Source organism: Garra rufa, chromosome 6 (assembly GCF_049309525.1).
Source record: "Garra rufa chromosome 6, GarRuf1.0, whole genome shotgun sequence".
Lineage (NCBI taxonomy): Eukaryota > Metazoa > Chordata > Actinopteri > Cypriniformes > Cyprinidae > Garra > Garra rufa.
In genome coordinates this window covers 40,857,381-40,880,052 of record NC_133366.1, presented here as the reverse complement: position 1 = coordinate 40,880,052, position 22,672 = coordinate 40,857,381, and the positions used below count along the sequence as shown (strand labels likewise).

Sequence of the window (22,672 nt, the reverse complement as noted above, 5' to 3'; positions counted from 1 at the left end):
CTTGCAGCACAGGACTGATGAGAGAAATACATTTCCTATTTTCCTTAACTTGATGTGTCACTATTAGTCTCTCAGCCTCTGTACTCAATAAATAAATGTGACCCTGGACCACAAAACCAGTCATAAGGTTAAATTTTACAAAACTGAGATATATACATCATATGAAAGCTCAATAAATAAGCTTTCTATTGATGTATAGCTTGTTAGGATAGGACAAAATTTGGCCGAGATACATCTATTTGAAAATCTGGAATCTAAGGGTGCAAAAAAATCAAAATACTGAGAAAATCACCTTTAAAGATGTCCAAATTAAGTTCTTAACAATGCATATTACTAATCAAAAATTACATTTTGATAGGTTTACAGTAGGAATTTTACAAAAAATCTTAATGTAACATGATCTTTACTTAATTTCCTAATGACTTTTGACATAAAAGAAAAATCAATAATTTTGACCCATACAATGTATTTTTAGCTATTGCTACAAATATACCCCAGCGACTTAAGACTGGTTTTGTGGTCCAGGGTCACAAATGTGGAATAGCTGACGATAAATCATTGAATTATTGAATGCACATGCTGCCATGCTGTGAAACGCATACTCAGTGATTTTCAATTATGCAACAGTTCAGCATCAATTATTTTGCTTACGTCATGGTTACTCTGTGTCTATCACAAGAAAAAATTCACTTCTCATTCCAAAAAAACCTTTCGTGTGCCAGTATATTGCTTAAGTCTGAGCCAGTGTTATTAGTTCAAAAGTGTCTGGAAAGAACATGAAGTCATAAGCATTTATAAACAAACCTAAAACTATTCATAGACTGAACCAATCGTAATAAAACTGAATACTGTGAGTGAATGATGACACACATGAGCCTTACTAGCTTGTATACTAATATATATGATGATAAAACTTTTTTTTATCTTGGCTAATCTCTCAGATGTTTTGGTTTTAAATTATGAATCACTCACATCATATAACAACATACAATTAGCATTTGGCTAACATCAACAGGTCCCCCTCCCAATCTTCATATTAATCTTTCATACAGTATATTTAATTGATTTAGGTATTGATTAATAAATTTGCAATATGCTTTTCATGGGACTGAGAGACCACTCGACACATCCTCTTATTAACCATGTCTGTCGAAGCTAACATGATAACAGCTTTCCATCTCATGCTAACCCCTCTGCAGGTGCTAAAAAAAGAGAGTCAGGAGTTTGTGCCCAGGAGCTACTGGGACATGCTGAGACGTGGCGCGAGCCAAGCCCTGTTTTCTGACCTGGCAGAGGTACAGCCATAGCCCTCTGTCCTCCTGTCTCATCCCATGTTGTTATTTGTCCCTAGCCATCCCTAACACAGTGCTCTCACCTGGAAAAGGTACATCGTAACTGTCATTCCTCCTTCCTGTTTTAACCAATATCAACCTTATATCAACCTTAACCCTATAACATCGCCGTTTAATGACCTACAAATATTATTTAAATTACAAATATTATTTTTATTAGTTTCATCCCTCTTTTTTATGTATTTTATCTACTTCTAGTAATTCAGTTTTTTATGGTTTACTCAAAAAAGCAGTGTATTCCCTGCTGAAAAAAACAGCTAAAACCAGCCTAGGCTGGTTGGCTGGTCTTAGCTGGTTTAGGCTGGAAGTATCTGGTTTTAGCCAGGGTTAGGGTTAGGACCAGGCTGGGAAAGTGGCCAAACCCCTCTAAAACCAGCCTGCTGACCAGCTAAAACCAGGCTGGTTGACCAGCTAAAACCAGCCAACCAGCCTAGGCAGTTTTTTTCACCAGGTTTGGCCTTGTTTTTCAGTAAAGACATAGAAACATCCTAAAACAAGATACATTTCTTGTTAAAAATTCACTTGTTAAGAAAAAAAAAATGTCTGGCTTTCAGTGAATGTCTTAATTTTTAGATTATAATAATGGAAGTGTATTTTCTAAAAGCTTGTTTCCACCTCAAAAAATAAAGTAAAAAAATCAAAACTTTATTGAGAGGTAAAAATTTGAATATAAAATACTGCCACATTAGTAAGATATAAAGCTGCAAATGACAATTTTTTTTCACAATTATGAGAAATGACTTCACAAATACAAATGTGTATGTGTGTGTTTGTATCTGTCAGTGTTATTTTAGTATTATTTATATACTTTTTAGTTTATTTTTTTAATTAGCTTTGATTTTGTATTTGCATTTCAATTTTAGTTCATTATCAATTTTATTGTCACATATGTTTTTTATTTATTTATTTATTTAATTTAGTGCTGTCAAATCGATTAATCGCATCCAGTTTATTTGTTTATTTTCAAATCGATTATTTGCATCTTATTTATTTATTAATTTATGTTTAGTGCTGTCAGATTGATTAATCACATCCTATTTATTTTAGTGATGTCAAATCAATTTATTTATTTATTTATTTATATATGTGTGTGTGTGTGTGTGTGTGTGTGTGTGTGTGTGTGTGTGTGTGTGTGTGTGTGTGTGTGTGTGTGTGTGTGTATGTGTGTACCTGGTATTCATCACGTTGTGGGGACCAAATGTCCCCACAAGGATAGTAATACCAGTAGATTTTGACCTTGTGGGGACATTTCTCAGGTCCCCATGAGGAAACAGGCTTATAAATCATGCACAATGAGTTTTTTTGAGGAAGTAAAAGTGTGCACAATCTCCTGTGAGGGCTAGGTTTAGGTGTAGGGTAGGTGTAGGGCGATATAAAGTACGGTTTGTACAGTATAAAAACCATTACGCCTATGGAATGTCCCCATAAAACATGTAAACCCAACATGTGTGTGTGTGTGTGTGTGTGTGTGTGTGTGTGTGTGTGTGTGTGTGTGTGTGTGTGTGTGTGTGTGTGTGTGTGTGTGTGTGTGTGTGTGTGTGTGTGTGTGTGTGTGTGTGTGTGTCTGTGTGTGTGTCTGTATGTATATTTATTTATTTTTACTGCTGTCAGATTGATTAATCACATCCAATTTATTTATTTTTAGTGCTTTCAAATTGAATAATGCTTCCATTTATATATTTATTTATATGTTTATTTATTTTTATATAGTTTTTATTTTTATTTTTAGTGCTGTCACATCGATTAATCACATCTCCCTTATTTATTTATTTATGTTTAGTGCTGTCAACTCGATAATTCACATCCAGTTTGTTTATTTTAGTGCTGTCAAATCGATTAATCGCATCCAGTTTATTTATTTATTTATTTATTTTTAGTGCTGTCAAATCAATTATTTGCATCTTATTTATTTATTTATCTATGTTTAATGCTGTCAAAAAGAATAATCACATCCTATTCCTTTATTTATTTTAAGTTCTGTCAAATAAATCCACATCCAATTTATTTATTTTAGTGCTGGCATATCGATTAACCTCATCCAATTAATTTTTTTATTTATTTTTAGTGCTGACAAATCAATTAATCGCATACAATTTATTTATTTATTTTTAGTGCTGTCAAATCGAATAATCGTATCCAATTTATTTATTTATTTTTAGTGCTGTCAAATCGATTAATTGTATCCTATTTATTTATTCATTTTAGTGCTGTCAATTCAATTAATCATATCCAATTTATTAATTTATTTTTAATGCTGTCAAATCGATTAATCGCATACAATGAATTTATTTTTAGTGCTGTTGAATTGATTAATCGTATCCAATTTATTAATTCATTTTTAGTGCTGTCAAATTGATTAATCGGAACCAATGTATTTATTTTTAGTGCTGTACAATCGATTAGTCACGTCAAATTTATTTATTTAATTATTTTTAGCGCTGTCAAATTGATTAATCACACCCAGTTAATTAATTAATTTATTTTTAGTGCTGTCAGATCAATTAATCACATCCAATTAATTTTTTTATTTATGTATTTTTAGTGATGTCAGATCAATTAATCACATCCAATTTATTTATTTATTTATTTTTTTTTTTATTTTTTTAGTGATGTCAGATCAATTAATCTCATCCAATTTATTTATTTATTTATTTATTTATTTATTTATTTTTAGTGCTGTCAGATCAATTAATCACATCCAATTAATTTTTTTATTTATGTATTTTTAGTGCTTTCAGATCAATTAATCATGTCCAATTTATTTATTCATTTATTTTTAGTGCTGTCAAATAAATTAATCACATCCAATTTATTTTTTTAGTGCCGTCAAATCGATTAATTACATCCAGTTTATGTATTTATTTTTAGTGCTGTCAAATCGATTAATCACATCCTATTTATTTATTTTTAGTCCTGTTAAATCGATTAATTGCATCCTATTTATTTATTTATTTATTTTTACTGCTGTTAAATTGATTAATTGCATCTTATTTATTTATTTTTAGTGCTGTCAAATCGATTAATTTAACTGTATATATAGTATATAGTATATACTTTTATTTTGGATGTGATTAATCGTGATAAATCAATTTAATATTGGAAAAAAAAAAAAATATATATATATATCCTTAATATATATATGCATGTGTGTGTCTTTATATATAAATATACAAAATACACACACATATTATGTATTATGTATAATCGCAATGACTCAATCAGTTTGAGAGCACTAATATATATATAATATCAAGAGGATGTTTTGATACTTTACTGGAAAAGGAGACAGGTTTAGTTTATCAATGTCTGTGTCTAGTTGTTGTTCTGATGTTTTGCATGTAAAATCTTTGTGATGAACAGACTGCGAATAATAACAGCATAATATTGTAAATACTGTCAGCTGCTGGGCACAGTAAAGGCCTTTGTTTGTTCACCAAATATGTCAGAATATATCTGCTCGTCCTGATGGTGTGTTTGTGTTCTAATGGCTAATAGAGGGCGTCTGTAGGAAGCAGTAGTTTAATGATTGTGGAGAGCTGTGTGCAGATGCCCTGTATTTACTTAGTCTGTTATTCACAATGAAAGGGTAATTTCAGCTTGGCTTCCTCAGATGACACAGCAGTTAGACAGGTCTGTTTGTCTGAGTTGACAACTGCAGGGTACCAGACATTGTGTATTTGTGGGCTAAAGGGTGCATGCCAGCATGTGTGGAAGTGTGATTGGGGTTACTCATCTTAGAAGTCGACAGCGGTAATCACTGTTTTTACCGCTGTTTTTAGATCAAAGAGTAAAGTGCTTCAGGCGATGTCTAAGTCACACTGTGGGCCTGGCTGTGGTGTAACATGGAGTGATGACCTCACATTAATGGTTTCCTGTAACCACAGTGTTGTGATGTCACACTTCCAGCAGATTGATGACGAAATTGTGAAATGGGGAAAAACAAATCTTTTAGATAAAAGAGAGATTCATTTATCAATCCGTTTCGGTGACATGCGACTCTGCTCATCCACCATATTTATGAGCATCAGAGTAATGGGAGTGAATACAAAAACACATGAACAATGATACCAATAAAAATGTTGATATTCGGATTTGGTCCATAGCAGGTAGCAGCAAAATATTTACACAGATCTAAAGTTAGCACAGATCCTACCAAATCTAACATTTGTGAATATTTATATATTTAATCTACACTTAAAAATAAATAAATAAAAAATTTGTGTTGGATTAATTTAATAATTAGTTTTCACCAGAAATGGCTAACAATTTATTTTTATTTCAGTTACAGTTTTAGTTCATTTTTTTCAATATTGTATTTTAGTATGTAAACATGTAAATATATTTAGTATACACTACACTATAACTATTTGAGTATATTTCGAAATGTAATTTATTCCTATAAATTAATACTTTTATTTAGCAAGGATGCTTTAAATTTATCAAAGGTGATGATAAAGACATTTATAATGTTTCAAAAAATGTCTATTTCAGATAAATGCTGTTCTTCTGAACTTTCTATTCATCAAAGAAACCTGAAAAATTCTACCCAGCTGTTTTCAACATAATAATAAATGTTTTTTGAGCAACAAATCAAAATATTAGAATGATTTCCGAAGGATCATGTGACTGGAGCAATGGTGCTAAAAATTCAGCTTTGAAATCACAGGAATAAATTACATTTTAAAATATTTTTGAATAGAAAACATTTTAAATCGTAAAACTATTTTAAAATCTATTATTTTTTGCTTTATTTTGGGTCAAATAAATGCAGGTTTGGTGAGCAGAAGATACTTATTTAAAAAACATAAAAATCTTACTGTTCAAAAACTTTTGACTTGTAGTGTATATAATATTCTACCAAATGTAGCATTTGTGAACATGTATGTATTTAATCTACACTGAAAAAAGAAAGAACGAAAAAAGATGTAGGATTTAATCTGAACTGTTTTCACTCAGAAATTGCTAATAATTTATTTTTTATTTTAGTTATAGTTTTTTTTTACAACATTGTATTTTAGTATATACAATAAATATATTTAGTATATAAAATATTCTACAAAATCTATTATTTCCGAACATCCGAACTGAAAAAATAGAAAAGGTGTAGGATTTACTTTGAAACTATTTTACTCGCTAGTAATTTATTTTTATTTCAGTTAAAGTTTCAGTTAAGTTTTATGAATATTCATACCCATAATATTCTACCTAATATAACATTGCAAACATCTATATATTTACTCTACACTGAAAAAAAATACAGTAAAATAAATTGATGTAGGATTTACTTTAAATGAGTTTTGACTAGTAATTTATTTTTATATCAGTTAGAGTTTTAATTCAGTTTTTTCCTCCAGTATTGTATTTTAGTATATGAAATAAATATATGTAGTATATGTAATATTCTACCAAATTTAACTTTTGCAAATATTTTTTTTTTACTATTTAAAATAACTGTTTGAATATATAACTATTTGAGTATATTTTACATTTTCTAGTAATTATAGTTTTATTTCAATTATAGTTTTAGTTCAGTTTTATGAGTATTCATAAAATATTCTAGCTAATGTAACATTGCAAACATGTACATATTTTATCTACACTGAAAAAAAACATTGGCGTAGGATTTACTTTGAATCAGTTTTCACTCAGAAATTGTGAATAATTTATTTTTATTTCAATATTGTTTTTAGTATCTAAAATAAATATATATAATATTTGACCCAATCTAACATTTGCGAACATGAATTTAGTCTACACTTAAAAAGGTGTTGGGTTTACTTTGAAACTGTTTTCACTCAGGAATTGCTAGTAATTTATTTAGATTTTAGTTATATTTTTAGGTAGCTTTTTTCCCAATATCGTATTTTAGTATAGAAAATAAATATATTTAGTATGTATATTATTCTACCAAATCTAACATTTGTGAACATTTATATATTTCATCTTTTTTTATTTCTTTCTTTTTTTATTTTATTTTTTTTACAGTGCAGTCCCTCTCTGTATACTGTCAGTATGGATTTTCCCCATGATGGTCATAAATAAATAATAACCTTACACTTATAGTTGGAAATGTTGCAGTATATACTCAAAAATGCAAATCACACACAAATGTTGGCTGAAATAGTGTGTTTTAATTAGATTGGTTAGTTGTTGTTGTTTTTTTATCCTTGTCCATATTGAATGAAATATATACGTATATTTATAATCTGCAAAATTTCCTTTCGACATGTATGGGGGTGTATATGATGCTGTCTTTGAATTTAGCTAAAACTAGGTATCAAGAAAACAGGATAGTTTTATACCTTTACCCTACTGTTTTGGAACAGCCTCTGATTTGAGAACATGGCTACAATGCTTTTGGAAGCCTGCTTATAAGAAAATGAATAAAAAGGTATTTACTTTAGTAATCACAATAGTGGTTTTATATCTGACAATTGTGCTTTTTGTTATTTTAATTTTAATTTGGTTTTATTTTCCTGGAAACAGGCTTCCATACTCTTGGGATCAGAAGTGTGTTCATCAGACATCCGCGAACAATTTTACAGCCGCCGTTTTGCAATTTTGTCTTCTTTTAATACTATGTTGATAAAACACCAAATATCTGTGATACATGTCTATGTGGCTAGTGAAAAAGAATCATTCTTTCTCTCTTTATAACTTTCCACTGATTGTATCTCCATGGATAGGATTTTAAGCTAGAGGTACAGCAGTGGCATGGACTTGCATTCTGGCTCGCTTCATTGCACAGAGGCCCGTAACCAGGGAATAAAAGAGCTGTTTCGTGTTTATGCCTAGTTTTACCTGGTCTAAGCATGATAGGCTCTTCCTGCAGAGGAGGGTAAAGCATGGGTAGAAAAGTTTTTTGGATGCCATGCCACTGGCAAAAGTGTTTTTGACTGGTGAATGAACAACATAAACGCCTTTTCCTAAACTCCACTTAAAAAAAAAGGAATCATGATACTTACAAGATTGCTCAAATTGATCCTAAACATTAGCGTTATGGTTAAACAAACAGATTCTTTCCAGAGAAGGAAAGGTGGAATTTGTTCACGTGTGTGCATTTCTTTCACAAATCCCTTGCAGATATGCTGTGTGAAAGTTTGATGTAGAAATGCATGCTATGTGGATGCTTTGTGTGTCTTTGCTTTTGTTGTCATGTCTTGGTGTCCTGTACTTTCTTTGGCTTGACACTGTTTACACCTGGTATTAATGTCAAAACTATTTTTCTGAACGGCTCTCTTAAAAGAGACTTGTTCTGCCCCTTTTTACAATATGGAATAAGTCTCAGGTTTCCCTAGAATGTGTCTGTGAAGTCTCAGCTCAAAATACCCCACAGATTATTTATTATATTATATAGAAAATGCCTATTTTGAGTGAAAGCAGAAATGCACTGTTTTCATGCAAGGCTCTTTAAATGCAAATGAGCTGCTGCTCCCTGCCCGCTTTTCCAGATTAGGACTGTGCCTTTACAGCTCTTGCCTCAGATACTCTGCTAAAAAAACATCTGTGTGGTTTATTTATTTAATTATAAGGATTTTTGAGCACACATCCGAAGCACACGCACAGAAAGCAGCTAAACTAAGTTCTTTCATGTTATATTATACATACAAGTTTATGTTAAAAACCCACATTAGTTATCAAAAACAGTCAGTTATGTCTGTAAAGGTGAACAGCTGGAAAAGAAACCACATGTTTATATTAGGTCTATGTGGCAGCAGCGTATTAAACAGTAAATAAATCAATAAATCCATGTCCTGTCTCCTCTGAGGCTGGGACTCTAAATAGTGTTCTGTGCTCGTCTGTGAAGCCAAAGACAGAATAGTTAGCATGCTTTGCTAAAACTTTCGCCATGGCGTTAGAACTCAACACTGTTGGCGCTTGCGAAAACACAATGGTGGCGCCGTGGGTGGAAACTTGCAGATTAAGGGGTAATATTATAATAAAAGCCCCTTTCTTAGCACTTAACACATGGAAAAAGTTAAATTTTCGTGATACGTCACCTTTAAACCACATTCATACGTAAATGAATATACCAGATGTATACAGGTCTATATGCATGTTTTTGTGCATTTCTGTGTATCATTGCTCTTTGTGTTTCTGTTTTAGTCTAATATACATTCTTTATGCCATTGTCACCCAATTTTGGTATGAAGATCTGCACGTCGTCGCAGAACATGTCTACATGCTTAGGGGAGAAAAGATAAATGGATGCACACTTTCAGGCTCTGGATGGCTGGTACTTGGAATGGCTCAGCAAGCCTATGATGGACTGCTTTCTTATTCTAGAGACAGAAGGATTTTTGTCATTGTTTCTTCTTTCTGTTCTCTCTTTACTGCCACTCCTCACCAATCGCAGCGGGCCGATGAGAACATGATGATTGACACCACTCTCCTTGTGCACTTCTTTGGCAAGAAGGGGAAGGCGGAGCTAACTTTTGACGACTTCTACAGGTATGACAACTTGAGTTTAAGAAAAAGCTCTACAACATGCCACTTATACATCTCCACTTGGATGCATGAGAACTAATGTCCATCAAGCAGGTAGAAGAAAATGCTAAAGCCTTAAAGGGATAGTTCACCCAAAAATGAAAATGTGATGTTTTTGCTTACCCCCAGGACATCCAAGACGTAGGTGACTTTAAGTAGAACACAAACTAAGATTTTTAACTCAAACTGTTGCAGTCTGTCAGTCAAATAATGGCAGTCAATGGGCTCCACGGCTTTGAGTGTCAAAAAAACATACAAAACCAAATTAAACCCTGCGTCTCTTGGTCTTAACACACAAAACAATCAGTCAGTGCATGAAACTGAACAGTATTTATGTTATTTTTCACCTCGGATCCACTGCAATGTTCAACTGTCCTAAAACAATCACAACACTCATTGTGTACACAGTGCAGAGAGATTGTGGATACGACAGCTACTCAAAATGGTATTTATTTGTGCTTATCCTGATTGTTGCAACCGATTAAAAACTAAAAGATTACATTTGCTTGTGCAAACTCATCCGGGAGTGTTGACTTTCACCGACTCCCAACTTTTGAGCCTGATCGACTGAAGTTATGGTTGCTTGTTCTTCAGCACGTGCCGGCTGTTGTGAACGCACTCAGGACAGTTAAACATTGCGGTGTATCAGAGGTAAAAAATGATATAAATACTGTTCAGTTTCTTGCAAAGACCAATTGTTTGGTGTCTTAAGACCTCAATGTATCGTAATTTGGTTTTGTCTGTGTATGTTTTTTTAACTCGAAGCCGTGGGTCCCATTAACTGCCATTATATGACTGACAGACTGCAACGGTTTGAGTTAAAAATCTTCATTTGTGTTCTACTGAAGAAACAAAGTCACCTACATCTTGGAAACATCAAATTTTCATTTTTGGATGAACTATCCCTTTAACAGCTCGTTCTAACAGGATGTGGAATACTGACTGACTGTCATTGTCACATGATCTTTCAGGAATCCTTCTAATATGATGATTTGGTGCTCAAGAAACATTTCGTCTTATTGTTCTTATTGTTTAGATTCATGGATAATCTGCAAACTGAGATGTTGGAGATTGAGTTCCTGACCTATTCCAAAGGCATGACCACCATCAGCGAGGAGGACTTTGCTCGAATCTTGCTGCGCTACACCAATGTAGAGGATATCCGCAGTTATCTGGAGAATGTGCGCCAGTGCATACCTGATGAGAAGGTAATGAGTAACGTCACCTAGCCACTAACTTCATCTGAAAGGAAGGTGTAGGACAACTGTGACGACCACCTCCCCCACGCTCACACTTTCACCCCTTTAAACAACACGTTGCTTCTCCTCCCAACAGCATTGCATGTTCAAGAAGGAAATTATCTCATATTAAAAATACAACTACAAAGTAATTTTTGTCCACTTACATTATGTGACCCTGGAACACAAAACCAGTCTTCAATAGCACGGGTATATTTGTAACAGTAGCCAAAAATACATTGTATGGGCCAAAATATAGATTTTTCTTTAATGCCAAAATTCATTAGGATATTAAGTAAAGATCATGTTCCATCAAGATATTTAGTAAATTTAGTAAATGTATTACCATAAATATATCAAAACTTAATTTTTTATTAGTAATATATAGGCGATTTTCTCAATATTTAGATTTTTTTGCACCTTCAGAATCCAGATTTTCAAATAGTTGTATTTCATCCAAATATTGTTTTATACATCAATTGAAAGCTAATTTATTCAGCTTTCGGATACTATATAAATCTGGTTTTGTGGTCCAGGGTCACATATATTTGTTCTATCCATTTATAAAATTCTCTTATCCAGCCCCTAAATACACATATTTCCAGACCTTGAGTGCTTATAAACCCTTGAATGCTCAAGTGCCCTATAGTAAATGTGTGACACTTGCATGTTAACTGCTGTTTAACCTTATAGTCTTATATTCTCACCTCTCCCCAACTAATGCGACTAAACCCTTTCATCCTGCAAACGGCCATCCTTCTTACTATTACCATGTTTATTTAAGAAGCAAGTGTCGAACTCACACTTTGTAGAAAGGTTGAACTGGATTTTTCCCAGGCCTAGTTGTTTTAAAGAAATTGTTCACTTAAAAATGAAAATGTGCTGAAAATGTACTCACCCTCAGGCCATCCAAGATGTAGGTAAGTTTGTTTCTTTAGTGAAACAGATTAGGAGCAATTTAGCATTACATCATTTGCTCACCAATGGATCCTCTACAGTCAGTGGGTGCCGTCAAAATGATGAAACTAATAAAAACATAACAATAATCCTCATGACTTCAGCCCATCAATTAAACTCTTGTTAAATGAAAAGCTGTGTTTGTAATGAACAATTCTATCATGTTGATTACTTGTGGATTATTGTGATGTTTTATCAGCTGTTTGGATGTTTATTTTTTAGGTGAACTCTTTGTTTAATGCAAATGTAATATTATGTGGGGTTTTTTGCTGTATAGTGCTATTTTGTCTGTTTAGGTGCTATTTGTTTAGCTGGTTCACTGTGCCCATACATTTTAATTCTTGAAGAAAAAAGAAGAAATCAGGCCTTTTTGCAAATGATCCAATCTTTAGTGGCTGTCAGAAGAAACCTGATTGTTTTTTTCAGATATCATCATCAGTATCCAGTATATCTATACTGATTGAGTTCTAGCTCTATTACAGTGTACAAAAACTTCCTGTATTCTCTCTGTTATCCCTGTTCATCACACACTGGAAGAAAGCAGAGGTTTGTCCCTGCCAGAGTGATCCATCGTCCCGCAGCTCTTGATCAGATCGTGTTTGGTTTTGCCCTTCATTTTGTATTTCAGTTCTTTTCCCTCTCTTTGATTTTGTGGCACATGTTCAAGAAAGTAAATTCTCATTTACTTTCAACCAGCTAAGAATATCTTGTTGTGAGAGCTTCCAATATATTTCTCAAGTTAAATTTTTGATAAAATATACAGTGGCTCCAAAAAGTATTTGGTTGCTTCATCCACATTAAAAATATCTATGTGTCTGTCTATCTGTCTATCCTACTGTATGTTTCTCCAACTTTCTACCTATCTAGCTGTCTGTCTACCTACCCTACCTACCTATCTATAAATAGTTTTAAATTATTTTCTTCCTTTCTTTTATTCCTTCAATCTACACTCCATACATCATAATGGCAAATTAAAAACAGTTTTTTTACATCTTTGCAAATGTATTAAAAATAAAAAAAACTTCTATTTCATAAGTATTCATACCCTTATCTGGGACCGTTGAAATTTAGCTCAGGAGCATTCATATTGCTTGTGGATGTTACTAAACTTCAATTGACGTTAACCTGTGGCAAATTCAATTGAATAGGTATGATTTGGAAAGCTACACACATCTTAATAAAAGGTCTAAGAGCTGAAAATTAATATCAGAGCAAAAACCAAGCCCTGAGGTCAAAAAATTAAACTGCCTGCAGAGCTCAGAAACTGGATTGCGTCAAGTTACACATCTGGGGAAGAGTTCAGAAAAAATTCAGATGCATTGAAGGTTCACAGAAGCATGTAGTCTTCATTACACTTAATAGAATAAGTTTGAAACAACCAGGACTCTTCCTAGAGCTGGCCTCCTGGCCAAACTGACCAATTGATTGAGAAGGGCTTTGGTTAGAGTGGTGACCAAGAACCTGATGGTCACTCTAGTTGAGCTCCATAGTCATATGTGGAGATGTGGAGAACTTACAGAAGGACAAACATCACTGCCACAATCCACAGATCTTGGCTTTATGTCAGTGTGGCAAGACTCAATCCTCTCCTCAGTAAAGACCCACGAAAACACACTTGGAATTTGCAAAAAGCACCTAAAGGGCCTCTGGTCTGATGAACCTCAATTCCAGGCATCATGTTTGAAGGAAACCAGGAACTGCTCATCACCTGCACAGCAGCATCCCAACAGTAAAGTGTGGTGGTAGCAGCCTTATGCTGTGCTTTCTTGTCAGAGTAGAAGGAACGCTTAATGCACCAAAATATTGAGATAGTCTTAATGAAAACCCAGTCCAGAGCATTCGGAACCTCAGACTGGGCAGAAGGTTCACCTTCCAACAGGACAATGACCCTAAGCACACAGCAAAAGTGGCTTATAGACAACTCTGTGAATGTCCTCAAATTTTTCTGGAGAAACCTGAAAATATGCATCTGCCCCTATTCAATCTGACAGAGCTTGAGAGGTGAAGAGGTGAGGAGAAGAATGGCAAACAATTAGCAAATGCTGATGTGCAAAGTTTGTCGCATCATACCCCAAAAAACTTGAGGACTTGAGGGTGTGAATACTTATGCAATAAACTTGTTTCAATGTTTTTTTAATAAATAAAGTTATTTAAAGCAGTTTAACTTAAGGCAGCAACATTAGAAAAACGTGAAAAAAATAAAGGGGGATGAATTCTTTCACTAGGCACTCTATCTGCCTACCCTACCTATCTACCTGTCTGCCTACCTACTTGTGTATCTCTCTACCTATCTGTCTACATCCCTACCCTACTTTCTTACCTGTCTATCTACCTATGTGTCAACCTAATTGTCTACCTATCTGCCTGTCTACCTACATGTCTGTCTGTACCTACCTACATATCTATAATATATGACAAAATTTCTTATTTCGAAGTCAAGTGTCCAAATACTTTTTCACCCACTGTATTTGTATGGGTGTGGTGTGCATATGTGCTTGGGGCAAAGTTTGTGTTTGAACACAGATTGTCATGCTGTCCATCTATAGAGAGTCACCTGATGTAGGTTTCTCCATGCCTGACTGCTCTCTTTTAGCTCTTTCCCAGTCCCATCTGAGGGATCTGTTTGTGTTGAGGGTATCAGGTTTTGGGGCCCCTTTGAGCAGTTTGTACATTTAACTAGAATGACTTCACCCTCCTCTCAAATTCCCACGGAATAGACCCTAAACTCACTTTTATGGCATTTTATGGTTTTCCACCAGGAGTGCCAAGTCCTGAACTCAATCCAACAAAATCCAGCTTCAAACATACTCAACAGTTAAGCCTAATGTGTAACTAGAACTACGTTAAATTCTCACCAGAGAGGTTTATGTGGATTACCATAGCTGTGACAAGCCTTTCCTGTTTGTTTAAGGTATTTTCTACCTCATTACCCTTTATCTCTTTTTTCTACAACCCAAAAAGCAGGTAGATGTTAATACATCTGACACCCTCAAGGGAAAGATTTAATCTTAGATTTTGTTTTGACAGGCAGGACAATATGCTGCAGTATTCTGTGCATTTAATTCCAAAGTTTAAAATTGTAAAAGTTCTGTCATTTACTCACCCTTATGACATGTTTGTATCACTTTCTTTCTTCTGTGGAGCACAAAAGCAGATATTTTGGAAAATGTCTTGGCTGTTTTTTTTTTTTCCATAAAATGGAGATCATTAGGATCAAAGGTTATTTTCATATAAAGTTCTTCAAAATGTGTTTCACAGAAGAAAGACGTGCAGGATTTGAACAACATGAGGGTGAGTAAATGATGACACAAATATAATTTTTGGGTGTACACTACCGTAAACTACTTTTCAAAAGTTTGGGGTAAGGGCTTTTTTAGACTTTTGCATTGTTATAAACATTTCTTTCATTTCAAATACTAAACAGCACACCTCATTTCAACATTGATGATAATAAGATATGTTTCCTTAGCATCAAATCAGCATATTAGAATGATTTCTGAAGATCATGTGACATTGAAGACTGGAGTAATTCAGCTTGGGCATCACAGAAATAATACACTTTTGTAATAATATTTCAAAATAACACTCTTTTTGATCAAATAAATGCAGCCTAGGCAAGTATAAGAGACTTCTTTCTAAAAGACCCCAAACTTTTGAGCTGTTTTTAAGACACCCTTGGTGTTCTGTTGTCAGTCAAACTGTAAGTTATCTCTTTGATTCCAGTCTATGATGTCATGCTGTTTGTTTTCGCTTCTCCGCATTTAGACAGGCTGAGAATTTTATGACATTGTGCTGTAAAAATGACTCATGCCTTTCATCGTCGCATGTATCATTGTGTGCAGTGTGGCAGAGCACAAAAAGCAGAACACGCATCAGCAAACAAGCATGAGTGGCACAGCATCTGATTTCTTTTGCATATATCAAAATGTCGACTTCTTTTTGTCCATCATTGCATTTGTCTCTTCAGTACAGATTTGCTTGGGTATGAAATGAGAATAGTGCTTGTCAAGTTTGTGTGATGTCATGTCGCTCACAGATCCTCTTTGAAATGGAATGGAATGTCAGTTTAAGGCAGCTGTCTGTTAAATTGGATCTCTGAGATTAAAAGATTTCTTTGCCCCTGTGTCTTCTTGCTCTTTTCTTTCATGATCAGGGCATCACCTTTGAAGAATTCAGGTCTTTCTTCCAGTTCCTCAATAACCTTGAAGACTTCGCCATTGCCATGCAGATGTACAACTTTGCCTGTCGTTCCATTGGACAAGGTAAAAGACTTACTTAAAGGGATAGTTCACCCCAAAATGAAAATTTGATGTTTATCTGCTTACCCCCAGGGCATCCAAGATGCTGGGGACTTTGTTTCTTCAGTAGAACACAAACAAAGATTTTTAACTCAAACCGTTGCAGTCTTTCAGGCATACAATGGCAGTCAATGGAACCCACGGATTTTAGAGTCAAAAAAACATACACAGACAAAACCAAATTAAACCCTGCGGCTCGTGACGATACAATGAGGTCCTAAGACACCAAACAAACTTATTGTCGCTTGCTCTTCGTCACGTGCCGGCTGTTGTGAACGCGCTCAGGACAGTTGGACATTGTGGTGGATCAGAGGTAAAAAATGATATAAACACTGTTTAGTTTTTTGCACAGACCGATTGTTTCATTTGTTAAGCCCTCAATGTATCATCCTGAGCCGCAGGGTTTCATTTGGTTTTGTCTGTGTGGTTTTTTGACTCTCAAAGCTGTGGGTCCCATTGACTGCCATTATATGACTGACAGACTGCAACGGTTTGAGTTAAAAATCTTTGTTTGTGTTCTACTGAAGAAAAAAGTCACCTATATCTTGGATGCCCTGGGGGTAAGCAGCTAAACATTACATTTTCAATTTTGGGTGAACTATCCTTTTAATGCATTTGGAATTCACAAATACTAGTATTCAATACATCTGTAAAATGCACTTTGGGATTCAAAATTCTGAGGCCAAATTTGAAGCCTGAGATTTCAAATCTAATTTAACCCTTGTGCGTTCAAAAACAAGGTGCAAAATGGACAAACATGTCCATGTGCAAAAACTGTCATATTTTTGTTTTGTTTTCCACTTTCACTGATGTCGATTTTTTTAACCTGCATCTGTTTTATCCATAGATACCAAACATTCATTCATTTTCAGAATTGTAACCCTTTAAATGCTGGTTTGTTTGCATAATGCCACAAGTGTTTTTTTATGAAAAAATTAAAAATAGTAATAGTAATTTTTTATATACTAAATGCTGAGCAGAATTTTTTTCTTTGCTTATTAGATTCTTGGGTGTGTCAGTGAAGAACAACAACATTAATTTTGAGGCATTTATATTTTTATGTAGTGTTAGATAAAAAAAGGCTATATGCCAAATTTGAAAAAAAAAAAATGGCACAATCTTGTAAAAAAATGCTAACAATTTTAAATTTGAAGCCTTGCATATAGAATGAATGCCTATTAGCAAATATTGCATCATTTTATAGTCAAATGGCCCTGGGTTAAAAAATTGCTGTTTTAATGTGGACATTTTTGTTCTTAAGGTCCGGAGTGTGAGTATTTTTGTACAGAGGGTGAAATGGATTTTTTGAAGGAAATGATGGCAAAATATTAAAATTTCAATAAAAAATAAACACCTGAGCCAAAATTTGCCATAAGGTGTCAAAAATGTCCATAAGGTCGCACAAGGGTTAACCCTTAAAAATGTTTTAAAAACTACATATTTTACAGTCACCGTTATGCAGATTGATCATAAACACAGCTAAAAAGCTTCTTACCACAGTGGCCATCCTTCACAAAGCTAATATCTACCACAGTTTTATCACAGGTAGAATAGAACAGGTAGAATACAAGCATTTCAGTCAAATGGAATTTATGCAATATTTCAAACTTTTAACCCACGGGAGAAAAAAAAATGAGTCCAATTCCATGGGGAAAAATGCCTACATCCAAAGCATAAAACCCTACATCCAAAGCGATTTAAATACTCCGCATCGTGATGCACAAAAATTATATTCAGTATTAGAATGTTTGCGGGAGCAGGATTAAGAAAACAATCCCGCGCAAGGCTTTAGTACAAACAAGCACACAATGAATGGCGACTGTAGAAAGCAAAAGCAAAGGAACAGAGGACATATGGTCACCCTAGATTAAGAAACCCAAAAATGAGGTGATCATGTTAAATTAAATTTGTGGAGCTAATTTTAAATGTGTGTGTCTCTCTTCATCTTCCAGATGAGTTTGCTCGGGCAGTGTATGTCGCAACAGGTCTTAAGCTGACCCGTCACCTGGTTAACACCATCTTCAAGATATTTGATGTGGATCATGATGATCAGCTTAGTTACAAAGAGTTCATTGGTATCATGAAGGACCGGCTGCACCGTGGAGGCAGGGTAAGAAAGAGGTGTAGAGGCAAGTGGAGCATCATCCTTTATGTCACTGAGTTATTCTGAGCTTTTGAATGTATTGTAAGAGGTAAGGGCAGTATCACTGCAATTATAGCGCCACCTAGTGTTAAATTGCTATATCTGTACAATGAAACCTATAGCTTCCTTTTCTTCTGATAATGTACTATGAATAGCAGTACATTTGAGCAGCATTAATTTAGTTTTTGTTTTCATCAATTTTAAGTATTTTTTCATGTAATCTAGCTATTAATATTTTTGTAATAGTTATTTTGTCAGCTACCACAGTAATACATAATTTTCTTTCTGCAGGGCTATAAGGCTGTAGAGCGTTTTACTTCATTTAGATCATGTCTGAAGAAGGAACTGGCAAGCAGATAAGTAACCCTATATACATACATACACACTAACATTGAAAAAATTGGAGTTGAGTTTGGATAATTGCATTTTATTTATTATTTAAAAAAATAGTACAACAGTAATATTGTTAAACATTATTATACTATATAGTAAATAATGGTTCTCTGTTTTAAAGGATATGTTCACTTCCAAAACAAAAAATAAAAAAAATAAAAAAATACAGATAATGTACTCACCCCTTGTCATCTAAGATGTTCATGTCTTTCTTTCTTCAGTCGTAAAGAAATTATGCTTTTGAGGAGAATATTTCCAAACAGTGGACTTCTTTGGTGCCCCGAGTTTGAACTTCCAAAATGCAGTTTTTCACACACAGCTTTAAACGATCCCAGCCGAGAGGGAAAGGGTCTTATCTTGCGAAACAATAATTTTTTTTAATTTTTATTACAATTTATATACCTTTTAACCTCAAATGCTCATCTTGTCTTGCTCTGTCTTTTTCAAGTCAGAGTATGTCGAAAAACTCCCATCTAATTTTCTCCCTCAACTTCAAAATCGTCCTTCATCGCTGTTTTACATTTTTCGTTAAGGGTGTTTGATCTTCTTTGCATGTTCACTTTGCAAACACTGGGTCGACTTCTGCAGCAATGTAGTATGATTTTGAAATGATTTTGGAAGTTGAGGGAGAAAATAAGAAGGGAGTTTTTCGACATACCCTAACTGTCTTGTTGAGAAAGAAAAGACTTGTTGTTAAGAAAAGACGAGCGTTTGAGGTTAAAAGTATATAAATTGTAATTAAAAACATTAGTTTCACTACATAAGACCCTTTTTCCTCGGCTGGGATCATTTGAAGCCGCATTTAAACTGCATTTTGGAAGCTTGGGGCACCATAGAAGGTCTACTATATGGAGAAAAATCCTGAAATGTTTTCCTAAAAAAACATAATTTCTTTATGACTGAAGAAAGAAGGACATGAACATCTTGGATGACAAGGGGGTGAGTAAATTATCTGTAAAATTATCTGTAAAATTCTAAATTGTTCTTTAAACTTTCGAACAGTATTGTGTATATATACAATCATACCATCTGTTATACATGTACAGAAAAATCTTGATGAGTTAATATTTGAAAACTCTTTTCTATTTTTCTTTGCACCAGGTGAATGTCAATCAGGGACGTGGCTTTTCTTTCTCAGAAAGAAACTGATTTGTCTGCTCTGGAAATGTTTTGAGAGAGAAGACATAGTGCTAGAGATTCCATCATGAAATCTACCTCTTCCTCTTCTGATTTTGAAACCTTGGGAGACTTGGATTGGGATAGTGTCCCTGCAATCAGAACTCTGCACTGCATGTTCTAATATCTACACAACACTGCATGATCAAATTTAATTCTGTAATCTCAATCTGCTATTTATATTGTTTGCATGTAACTGGAAGATGGCATATCTCTCTGCCTTGTAACTGAATTTCAAACGGTACAATTTTTGTATGTTTTGATGTTGCACATGGGTGTCCTGGCAGGGTAAATAGATCATTTTCATGCATTTTTTTAATGCAAATGTTTAAAGCAAGATGTTACTTATTATGCCCTTTTGATCATTATATTTACACTACTATATTGCATTTTACCATACATTTTATGTCAATTACAAACAAAGCTTATTTTTTTCCATTGTCAGGATTGTTTAAATATACCGAATAATGCTGTGTAAAAAAAATTTGTAATACTTTATGGTATTACCAGTATCATAAATTGAGTTTGAAAGAGATTTTGTAGCTCATGTAGCATTAAGCCCAATAATTAGCATTGCCTTAATCTAAAATTGTTATTTTTCTCACACAGTTTATTTATTTTTGAACAGGTATGAGTGTATAAAGATTGTACAAGGTTGATTTGCCATCTAAGGCAATTAAGTCTTAGCACGCTTTTTAAGACTGTACTGAAATGCAAGAACTTAACCGACTTGAAATTCCATCAAAAATATTATGCAATAGTCAATAAAGTGGTTTCAGTATGCCTATGATGCAAATTTCTCACTGTTTTTAAGATTGTTGTCTCTCTCAAATCTACAACATAAAAAATCAAATATGAGTTCGCACAGAATCAGACAGCTACACAAAAACACTGCGGGAGTTATTGCTAACTTAAAATGCCTGTTTAAATTATTCAAACTAAAGATATTTATCTTGTAAACTAGCAATGTGCAGCATGTTATATGCACGTGTGTGGAACACGGCCGCATCACAGCATGCTGCCCGGCCACATCAGATCAGTACAAGATCCGGGATGCCTGCACGATCCGTCCGCGCATGCGCATAATGACGTTTCCTCAGACTTGTTTGTAGTTCTTTGGAAGTTTAGATAGTCTAGGCAGAAATGCTCTGTAAAATGTTGTCTTCTGTTTGAAGGGATTGTTTTCCTCATTTATATTGTATAGATGGATATATTAGCCTAGACCCATACTAATAAAAAATTTAAAGTGAACTAATATTAGCAGCTTTTAATAAAAAAAAACGACACAAACCGTCTTTGACAATACTACTGTCCTCAGATCGAAACACGGCAAGTTAAGCAGACCTAATGCCATACAACAATTAATTGCAAAGGGGAGTGTGGAGAAAACTCAAGGTTTGCAGTGATAGAAAGACTAGACTTTATTCCACATCGTCTACGTTCATGCAACAACTCCTTTATTATTTAAGATTGGCACCACGTTTTTTATTTTTTAATTAATGCTTGAACAGACAGTACAAGAAGAACATAGCCATGGGATCACATACAAATCCATGAAATAATTACCAATAATTATAAATTAAACATTAATGACAAACACAAACGTATACACATTAATAATAAATTAAACATTGTTACAAAAAAAAACAAAAAAACACCAGAGTGTGAATGACATTCCAATGATATTACAAAGACATTCCAACAAACGCATATAAGGAAAGCATCTAAATACATGGATTTTCTTTAAACACTGTATAATATTTCAGGAATCTTTTTTTTATTCTTTATAAGATGAAGAGACTTTAGAAACGAGTTAGTTCAATTTTAAAAAGGGGATAAGATAGGGAACTATTTGCAAATTTTTGTTTGTGAATAAAAAATTACCATATAAAATAAAAAAATTAATAGTATGTTTCAGGGGTTTATTTTTTAGAATTATTATATTCGAAAATAATGTCTTTTAAACTAAAGGAGTGTACGTGATACCAACGGTGAAGGCAAACCGTGACATTAAACGCAATGCGCATGCATTGTACTCACACCTGACTTACACACATAACAGACAGTTGTTGGAGAACACCTGAAATGGGTGACCGAGTGAATGATACTCGTATTCGAATTCTACACAAGCCGCGGTTCAGCAAACACAAACGCTGCCAGTGTGAAAGTACAATGTGTGCGTGCTGCTGCCACTCTGCATATGCACTTTTTCTGCTCTGCTTGCGCATCCAGTGTGAAAACGGCGTTATTAGGGGCCGTTCACATGTAGAGCCTAAAAACACGTGGAAAACGCTATGCGCGCCGCTTTTTCCTTCTTTCCAAAGTAGCCGGCGTTCCCGTGGAGTCTGCCGTTGCTAAGCAACCATGACCTGCGCTCTCCATGAAGACGCGGAAGTTTCAGCAAAGGAAAAATGGATTTCCAAAACTAAAAATCGCTTGCAGTAGCTCTGCTACTAAAAATTGTTATCCCTGTAACAGCTATGGTCAGCTGTCCCAGCTATGGACACGCCTGGAAAAAACGAGCGCTTCCATTATGAGCGCGCGTGAAAAAATACGTGAACGGCCCCAGACCGGAAACGCAAGCCCGTGCTTTAGTGGTTTTTTTTTTTTTTTTTATTAATTTACAAT

The 22,672-nt window shown here is 34.2% G+C and overlaps 1 protein-coding gene across 6 annotated transcripts in view; it reads left to right on the top strand.

Moving 5' to 3' along the window:
• The window catches only part of micu3a (mitochondrial calcium uptake family, member 3a), a 41,948-nt gene extending 21,114 nt beyond the window's left edge, over positions 1-20,834 (top strand). For 2 of the 6 annotated variants that reach the window (XM_073842038.1, XM_073842035.1), the window contains 8 exons: positions 1,200-1,295; positions 8,039-8,053; positions 9,709-9,803; positions 10,876-11,047; positions 16,188-16,296; positions 18,285-18,442; positions 18,767-18,831; positions 19,967-20,834. In XM_073842038.1, the coding sequence (XP_073698139.1) occupies positions 1,200-1,295; positions 8,039-8,053; positions 9,709-9,803; positions 10,876-11,047; positions 16,188-16,296; positions 18,285-18,442; positions 18,767-18,831; positions 19,967-19,973 (717 nt within the window). In that variant the 3' untranslated portion in view covers positions 19,974-20,834. Of the gene's footprint in view, positions 1-1,199; positions 1,296-8,038; positions 8,054-9,708; positions 9,804-10,875; positions 11,048-16,187; positions 16,297-18,284; positions 18,443-18,766; positions 18,836-19,966 lie in introns of those variants that run through there. The other 4 variants (XM_073842039.1, XM_073842036.1, XM_073842040.1 and 1 more) reach the window with 3 other exon arrangements.
• The last annotated feature ends 1,838 nt before the right edge of the window (positions 20,835-22,672 follow it).